Below are 10,223 nucleotides of genomic sequence, written 5' to 3'. Positions count from 1 at the left end.
CAAATATTGTAGCCCACTGTTAATTGAGGTATGTACCCTATACATGCATGATAAAGAATATAAAAATAACACATTGAAATCATGTTTTTCTAACTATTTGTTACAATTGAAAAATTCAGAAATGTGAGTGAAAATTGAAAATAAACATAGTCCACATGGTTAGATAGCCGAGGTTGGATAATTGTGATGCTATAATTATAATGGCATTTCCTGCAATATTATAAATCTATATTTTGTTCTTTGTCGTTTCCTTATTCCTCTACTAATTATTGTCTCATTTTTAGATTTTCATCACCATTGAAGAATGATAATGAAAATTTCCTCAGTTCAATTTAACTGAAATCGTATTGACTTCTATCTAAATTCGGGTCTTTCTCGTTAATAATTTCTTTTTGGGTACCGTACCTACTGTTCATGTTCTAATCTTCAATAGAAACAAAACCTGTAAATGCGCTAGAGATAATACCGTATATGTTGAGCTGTAAATATAAATAACTTACTGAAAATGTAATAATGCTAATTACAAAATATCAGTTTATGAAAAGATATTGGAAAAATGGAACTATAGCAAGCCTACTACCAGAGAAAACTCCTATAATTATTGTATATACTCCTATATTGTATTCTGTGCTACTACATAATTATGAACAATGACAATCCATGAGACAATACTAAAGATTTTTTTTGAAATATTAACTACTATACCTATTAATAATTAATTAACTTGATTGCAGAGTTTTACATTAAATAATTATTTGATAAAATCCAAGTTCAATCGTAATGAAAACAACTTCCTTCAAAAAATAATTTATAATAATATGTTTCGAGGGAAAAAATTGAAACTTCTTCGGGGCTTGAACCGAGTATCTTTCACTTTGAAGCCGCCGAGCGCTTTACCATTACTCCACAACCGCTGTTGGAACGGATTGCCTTGTAACGGGTCGCCGACAACTAGTCTCCTCGCTATTTTGATCACAGGCGTCAGTAAATCCCCTGGCAAAATATACCATTGCCGTCAACTAGTCTCCCCGACAGTAAATCCCCTTCTGGATAGGCCTATTAGGGGTCTGGTTGTCGTGATCGTACCCGACAACTAAGCTCCACGACAGCTAACACCCTATTGAACAATGAAACCAGCTTGGACTGGGCGGGGAAGTAGTTCAATCACAGATACTGTTGTACACATTCTATGAGTTCGATTATTAGAAGGAAAGCTTGTTGATGTTGTCACTTCTATTACTGCAAACATGAATTTAAAAAAATAAATTATATCTCTTTCCGAATTCAAGTCAACTCCAGGATCTGGAGTCCTTAATCAGCCTATATCTCTCTTATTATCTCCAGTCAAACCTTCTATAGAAGGTTTTGGAGGAGATAATTCGTCTGGTGTTTATTTTTATCGTAGAAATAGAGGATTGATAAGTTGTTATATATTTCAAACTGATTCGGTTTATAATAAGACCTTATAATTTTGTATGACTATTCTTATAATTATTCTTGTTTATATTTTTGTGCAATAAACTCCCTTCTTCTGGGGGTACCATGACGAAGAAAAAAGGAAGGAAGGATTATTACTTTGTATGGCAAGCAGTAATGTAAAAATTAAGAAAGAAAAGAAGAGATTAAACTTTAATGGTAAGGTTATTCAGCCAGAGTATGGCTTCGTCATCAGCTGAATTTCATTTCAATCAATCAACTTATCAATATCTCTCTCTCTATCTCTCACTCTCTCTATCTATCTCTCACTCTCTCTCTCAACCCTTCTCTCTCTCTCTCTCCCTCTCTCATGGTGAAGTGTTGATGAGAAAGATGAAATATCCGTGAATATATTTTTCCAAAAATGAACATTTATATGTTTGAACTTCACCGTGTCATGTAGATGCATCTCAATCACATTATTATCATTATCAAATTTCTTCTAATTTCCATATTGTTGACTATTCCTTCAGTTTATGGTTTGTAAAATTCATTGAATAATTACTTTTTAAATATCATAATCCAGAATTCAAGCCAAAATTTTGTAATCTACACAAATAAAGTAAATAATCTAATCTGTTTATCTGAATGGAGTGAATTCACTATTGTTATTCTTAAAGATGATTTTATGATTTCTCATTCACCATAAAATTATTTTTCTATTCTCTCGATTTAACTTATTCCCAGAACTTATATCTTTCACCCTCTCTTGTTATCTTAAACTATAACTGTCCCCTGTTGAGGAGATAAGATATAGAATGTTAACGGCCTGACGTTGTTTGTTTCGGCTCCTGTTTTTTTCTCGAGTTTAGCAAGTTTTAGTTGTAGTTGAATTCTAATTTTTGGCTGACTTGTGCAGTGTGTACTCATCTTTAATCACTCCAAATTTCAAATTCTTTTCTTGAGTGGTTTCTGTGATTTCAACAATTTATTTTTCGAACATGCCTAATTCTTCGCCAGTAGTGCAGTGCTAAGGAGCAAGCTAACCAAGGTCGCAACCGGTGGCGATAAGGGTTCGGCATCGAGCGATCGCCCGTCGTCCGCATCATCCTCGTCATCGACCAAGGGGGAGGGGTGGCCGGCTGATAAAGGTATGCTCAAACAATTTGTAGCCGAACTCTTGTCAGATAACAAGTTCCTTGACAGTCTCGTCGACCGTGTTGTTATAAAACTCAATGATACTTTCGATGAACTGATAAAAGCACGTATCCAGAGCGAGTACGAGCCGCGTTTGTCAGCGATGGAGAAGAGAATCGACTCATTGGAGGCGGAAATACATGACATCACTAAAAAGGCAGCATCTCGGTCCGAATTGTATGAGCGTAAGTTAGACGCTCAAGAACAGTATCAACGGCGTAATAATGTTCGAATATTTGGTCTGCCGGAGAGGAATGGAGAAAATGTCACCGAAATTGTCACCAAACTATGTGGTGAAAGATTAAAAATTTCAGTGGATGCAGCGCAGATCGACCGCTGCCACAGAGTGGGCCGTCTTCCTGGAGCTGGAGTGACTCAGGCGAGACCACGAGCTGTTATCGTCAAGTTCGTGAGCTACCAGACTCGGCGCTCGGTGTTATCGGCGAGGAGGCAGCTCAAGGGTTCAGATGTCACCATAAGAGAGGATCTCACCAGACGAAGACATGCTCACTTCCGCGAGGTGGCCGCCAGAGTGGGTATCCGGAATGCGTGGACGGTCGACGGCAGAGTGATGTGGCGCGAGGGTGACAGAGTATTTTCCAGTGAGCCGTGAGCTTCTTTTTTGATATTATTATTCTTATAAGCATTTCAACCACGGACTGTAAAGCTCTACTGAATGTTAGGGAAAATGATTTGAAGAACTATTTTCTTTCATACATATTATTCATTTAATTATTCAGTGAATCATTCCACTTAATTATCGGTTCAGCTAATGCAGTCAATATATCCAGTAAATTGTTGCTTATTTCAGTAATTTCAGTTCAGTTCTATTAATTCAATTTAACTGATCAAATTTGTTCATCCACTCAGTTTTATTTAGTGAGTCATTTAATCCTTTTACTTATTAAATATTACTCTTTATCGTTGATTGGCTGGATGGTCAAATCTAAGACAGTCTTACATTTCCTCTTTCAAACTTTTCCATTCAGTCGAATCCATATATCATTTTGATGTCTACATTGAATTTTATCTCTGAGTGTGAATGAAGAGTAGGATCTCAGGTGCTTGAGTGATTGTGATCTGCTTATCTTTTGCATACCGTTATCTTGACTATGTCTCTCTTATCTGTTCCCCCCGTTTTAAAATTATTTTAATCGGTAGGGTTCATCTCCAAGGCATGATAACAACAACGTTTTTTTCTCTTTTCTACATTTTTCAAATCAATCTCATTTTCCTGTGTCACAATGGAAGAGGTTAACGCTCATACCTATATTTATCAGTATGCTGTTCATTGCCTTTTACTTGTCTCTTTTTTTCTAACCAACTACAGTATCTTGATTAAGTCATCTGCTTCCTTTTCTTCTATCAATCATTCGCTGTTTCTCTAGGATTTATTTCAACATTGCCTGCTGTAGAATGTTTATATTGATGGAGCCGAACTGCTTGGGCCATCTTATAAAGCGTTATCTTATTGTGTGATAGCGCTCAACTTTTTAACCATTTATTTTTCTTTTTATCTCTTATGATTTCTTTATTTCTTCTCTCATTTCTTTCTTTGTGTGTGTGTGTGTCAGAATGATTGTGGAGAGTTTCATTTTTGTAACGTTTCGTTGTTACGCCGATTCATCACTCTCTTCTGCCTTGCTGCTTCGTCGCAGCCACACTGTCTGTACAGCAGGATGACGGCGCGGCCGCGCTGAGTGTCGGCGGTTCTCTTAAGCGGGCTGTCTCTCCTTTCCCTGATCGACTTAGGATCGCTCATGTTAATGCGCAATCCCTTCTCTGTCATATAGATGAATTTAGGCACACTTTTGAGGACAAAGATTGTGACTTCATTCTGATATCTGAGTCCTGGCTAAAACCAACAATCCCTAATCGACTTGTTGCACTCGAAGATTATGTGCTCATTCGGAATGACCGACTGCACAAGAATGGGGGAGGGGTTGCCGCATTTGTGAAGCGTTCTCTGCTGCCTGTTCATAAGTTCTCCTCCGATACCTCCCGTGCAGCTAGACCTGAATACATGTTTATTGAGGTTAAGTGTAACAGAGTTAAAATGCTAATAGCAGTTTGCTACAGGCCGCCTCATATTGGGTACATGTCAGAATTTGAGGAAGCACTACTTGAACTGATGGTGCCCTATGAACATGTTGCTATCATGGGTGACTTTAATACTGACCTTCTTGGACCTGATACTCACGACAAAATACAACTTACCACTATGTTTTTTGCGAATGGTATGACCTTGCTGCCTCTCCAAGCTACGCACCATACATCCACTTCAGACACATTGCTTGATCTTATTGCAGTTGCTGATAAGAGAGCAGCTGTGTGCCATGGGCAGATCCCCTTTCCAGGCCTTTCTGCACATGATATGATATTTCTAGTTTATAATATTAAGAGGCCCAAACCCAAACCTAAAATAATCACTTACAGAGATTATACTTTCAGTTATGATTGAGACTCAGAGCTGTACGGACGCCTGCTGCTGCCGCTCTCGTTATCTTAGATAGTACGGAGTTCGATAAAAGTGTTCTTGTTACGGTCTGCTTGAAATATTATTCTATAGACTTTACGTATTTTGTGTTGAATTACAAGTTTAGTTATCACACAAATATAATGGCCGATATCTGCAACGTATGTCTAAAGTCACTTAAAAACGTGAAAGTGAAAGTGTTGTGTAGTGACTGCAATAAGAGTTTTCATGGGAAGTGCGTCAACCTATCCGCCGACGACGTGAACTACTTGTCGGATCAGGGCGACGTGTGGCGATGCACGCCGTGCTCCCAGCTGCGACGCAAGAGTATGGTGCTCGAATCCAAATCCACTGTCACATATGATGACATTTTTAAACTAGTCAACGAGCTCAAGGAAGATATCAAGCGTGTGGAAACTAGTCTCGGCACTTCGTTGAACTCCTGTCACGAAGAGCTAGCTGAAGCTAAAAAAATAGTACAGGACCAGAAGGAGGAAATCACGAAGTTAGTCGAAACAATTAATGAGCTTCGAGGTGAAAATAATGGACTTCGTAAGCAGATTGCTGATCTCCAGTTGAGGGTCGACGAGGCTGAGCAGTATTCGCGACGCAATACAATCGAAATTCACGGCGTACCAGTGCAGAAAGGAGAAAATGTTGTCACCATAGTCAAAGATATTGGCCGATCGCTTGGTTTCCCGGTGAATGATTCTATGATAGACGCCTGTCATCGCCTGCGTACCAAGGTGGGTTCCGGAAGGCATCCTGGCATTATAGTCAGGATGGTAAGGAGGCTGGATGCAGAAGAGCTGCTGCAGAAACGACGGGTGAAGCGTAATTTCAACACGCACGACATCGGTCTGACGGCGAAGCCAGCGGAGCCGGTCTACCTGAATGAGTGCCTATCACCAGCCCGGCGTACCTTGTTCAGTGCGGCTCGGAAAGTGAAGAATGAAAAGAACTATAGCTATTTATGGGTTAGAGGTGGAAAAATTTTTCTTCGGAAAGAACAGGGTTTATCTGTGATCACGGTCACGAAAATGGAAGATCTAGAAAAACTGTAAGTCTTTTCAAATTCTTAATGTACTTGTTTTATAAATTCCCTATATTATATTTTTCCCTATATTAATAGGCCTACTCATTTTATGGTCTTGGTTATTATTCAGAGTTATTTTTCAGACTTATTGTTATTCAGAGTTCAAAGTAAATTTTAATAATAAATTCTGTTCATATTCATATTCATAGTCACTTCAGAATTGCGTATTTGAATTGTGTGTTTCAAGGAATATATTAGTCGAATTGGTTAAAAGTAAAATAATAAGAATTAAATTTAATACTCATATCCGATTCTAGTCAGTGTTTAGTATTTTTAAATCAGAATATTAGAAGTCTTAGACAGAACTTTGATTTGTTTTTGAGTGAGCTGAATAATATGAAAGTGTCTCCGGACTTTATCATCTTGACTGAAGTTTGGATATCTACAGATGAGATAAATCTGTTTTGCATCGATGGGTATAATTCCTTTGGTTTCTGTAATGATAATTATCGAGCAGGAGGCGTTGTTGTTTATGCCAAGTCCCGATATAGATGTAGCGTAGTGAGAGGTGTAGATATACAGTCAGCCGATTGTTTGCAGCTTTCCTGCTCTGTTGATAGCATTGAATTCATTATTTTAGCAGTTTACAGATTACACAGTATTCCGTTAGCACAATTTATCGAAGATATCGGTAGCTTGATAACTCCTTTCAAAGGAAAGAATTTAATTTTCACTGGAGATATCAATTGTAATATTTTGCTTGATGACAGATTATCTGATTCTTATCTCAGCCAGATGGCTAGTCACGGATTAAACTGTCTTATTGATAAACCAACTAGAATAGTAGGTGATACCCAAAGTTGTTTAGATCACTGTTTTATCCGATTTAGCCAATTGAAATTTACAGTTAAATACAATGCATATATATTACACCTTGGAATAACTGATCATTCAATGATAATCCTAGAACTGGAAGTAGGAAGGAGTTGTAATAGGAAAGATTCAAGTAATAAAAGTAACTTGGTGATAAACTTCAATGAATTGGAAGCCGAATTACAGAGGCTGCAATGGGAGAGAGTTTTAGATAAGAGTTCTGTTTCAGCTGCTTTCGATTTATTCATCAGCCAGTTATCAGATCTGATAGAAAAATGTAAATATAGTAAATCTAGAAATAGTTCCAATGCACTACCTGATAAATTAACTCCATGGATTTCAGATTATTTATTTAGAGGTATTGATAGGAGAAAAAAATTGTACAAATTGATGATTTCAAGACCATATGATGTAAATCTTAAAGAGTATTACAAATCATTCAGAAACAGGTTGAAATCTGATTTGAGGAAAGCTAAGGAAGAGTACTACATGAATGAATTTGATAATTGTTCTGGTAATGTGAGGAATCAATGGAGAATAGTAAATAGATTGATAGGAGAACGAGAACCCAAGGTAGAAGTTACTAGCTTAGTAGTAAATTCGCATACTGTCACTGACAAAGAACATATTGCTAAAGAATTCAATTCATTTTTTATTAACATTTCTCAACAGTTACGAAATTCAGTTATTTTTACAGAAGATCACGAAGAAATAGATTCCCGCTTCACTTGTAAAGATATGCCACAATCATTATTCTTATTTCCGACTGACGAAACAGAAGTTTTAAAAATAATAGCTGATCTAAAAAGCAATAAAGCCCCTGGAATTGACAACATTAATAGTTATATTGTAAAGAAAATTGCCATTCATATTGCTGGAGTTCTGAGTGAACTTTTCAATTGGAGCATGAAGACTGGTGAATTTCCTGAATGTTTGAAGATTGCAATTGTGATCCCAATCTTCAAGCATGGTAACAGAGAAGAATTGAATTGTTACCGCCCAATATCGCTGTTGCCTGTTTTTGCCAAGATTTTCGAAAAGATAATAAAAATACGATTAATAAGTTTTCTCAAAAGATTTGATTATTTTAGTAAAAATCAATTTGGTTTTAGAGAGGGCCTGAGTACCGAAGATGGTCTGGTTACATTTCTTGAGGATATTTATAATAGTATTAATGAAGGTAAAAAATGTTCAGCCCTGTATGTAGATATCACTAAAGCATTTGATACAGTAGACCACTCAATATTATTGAAAAAGTTGCATGCAGCAGGAGTACGAGGTTTACCTTATAAATGGTTTGAAAGTTATCTCACAAACAGAAAGCAGTGTGTAAGAATTGGTGGATGTTATAGTAATTTTGAAAACATTGTATATGGAGTGCCCCAGGGTTCTGTATTAGGGCCTATTCTATTTCTTGTGTATATCAATGACCTATGTAATGCTAAACTAGATGGGAAATTGACTGCTTTTGCAGATGATACAGCACTTACATATACAGGAACTGATTGCGATGCATTATATGTGAAAATGAGTGCCGACTTGAGAGTCTTAAACTACTGGTTTAGTAAGAATTACATGGTAATGAGTGAAAAAACTAAATATATGATTTTCAACCTAAGAGGAGATCTATTCTTTAATACACCATTGTCGTATCACCGTTACTCATGCGCTGCTATAGATAACTGCAACTGCCTGAAAATTGAGACTGTGAGCAATATTAAATACCTTGGTCTAGTTATTGACTCAAATCTATCTTGGAAGAAACATGTAGCTAAATTAAAAAAAGAGTTCTGTAGAGGGATTAGGAGTTTTTACATGTTGAGAGAGCTGTGCCCCACTGGTGTGATGATAAATGCTTATCATGCTCTCATTAGTTCCAGGATGAGTTATGGGCTCGTATTATGGGGTGGGACTTATGTCTCAACGCTTTATCCCATCATAATTTTTCAAAAGTCCTTCATTCGTATTATAACCAGAACACCTAGAACTGATCATTCATGGCCGATATTTGTTCATCTCAAGATACTTCCAATAAGAAATCTTTATGTTTATAAAGTATTGAAGCTTTTTTTTCTTAGGAGTTTGAATGAAAATCTCATTAGAGATGTGAGATATAACTTTAGACGGTTTATGGTTCAGGTTCCACATTCGAATTTAACGATATTCCAACATTCATATTATTTTAATGGTCCTAGATTGTTCAATCTAGTGTCGCAATATCTAAATTGCCAGGAACTTTCACATTCATTTCTGAAATGTTTGAAAAACTACCTGCTCAGTGTTAATGACTGTGAATCATTTCTGAAAATTGTAAGATGATATTCTTAAATGAGAAATTCCATTATTTATTATTATTAAATCCTGAATAATAATCTAATTAACATATCCTTTCTTAGAGTATGCATTTTGCATTGTAAATCTTTTATTTTTTGGTTTTATCTCTGTATGCCTTTTATTTTTCATAATGTAATTACTTCATCCTTGTTTTCATGTGATGGGCTACCGTAGCAGAAAAAAATGTATTTTCTTTTAAGTTATAATTTATTATGCCAAGTTTATTTATAGAGCGGAGCAGCCTACTCCTCTGAGTATTTTTAGTTGTTTATTAGGAGTAGTACACCCCAATCGGGCTTATGCCTAGGGGTGTCCACTTTTATTTCACATTTTTTATATCTTTCTTTTTTATTCTGTATTATGTTTGTTTGTGAAATGAATGAATTGATTGATTGATTGATTGATTGATTATAAGAATATCAACTACCACAATTTGTTCAATGATGCAATTAATCTAGACTGGCTGCACATATTCCATACTAACGATGTTAATGTTATGTTGGACATTCTAAATCACAATATAATCTCTCTTTTTGGAAAGCATGCTCCTTTAAAAAATCGCAAAGTAACCAGGGATCCTGCTCCATGGCTCACAGATGAGATACGCCAGCTAATGGGGGATCGAGATTATTGGTGCAAAAAAGCAAGAGCGTCAAAAAGTCCCAATGACTTCAATCATTATAAGCGGTTGAGAAACTCTTGCAAGCAAACAATTAGAAATGCTAAAGCTACATTCTACCGAAACTTGATCTCCTCAAAACGATCATCAACTTCATCTCTATGGCGTACTCTAAGGGAGATTGGGGCTGGCAAGGAGAGGCAGGTACCGACTGTTGCTCACTCGCTGGATGATCTCAATGATTTCTTCACTGACATCCCTGTAAGTTTGGA

General features: G+C 36.6%; 1 protein-coding gene across 1 annotated transcript; it reads left to right on the top strand.

Annotated features, from left to right (window-relative positions):
- Nucleotides 1–5,232: 5,232 nt before the first annotated feature.
- On the top strand, nt 5,233–6,153 carry LOC111050662. Its single transcript, XM_022337009.1, has one exon. The coding sequence runs from the start codon at nt 5,233–5,235 to the stop codon at nt 6,151–6,153; it is 921 nt and encodes a 306-aa protein (XP_022192701.1).
- Nucleotides 6,154–10,223: the final 4,070 nt, after the last annotated feature.

The sequence above is a fragment of the Nilaparvata lugens genome, chromosome X (assembly GCF_014356525.2).
Source record: "Nilaparvata lugens isolate BPH chromosome X, ASM1435652v1, whole genome shotgun sequence".
Classification (NCBI taxonomy): domain Eukaryota; kingdom Metazoa; phylum Arthropoda; class Insecta; order Hemiptera; family Delphacidae; genus Nilaparvata; species Nilaparvata lugens.
Note: the sequence above shows the minus strand (reverse complement) of the source record. Positions and strands in the feature narration are given on the sequence as shown.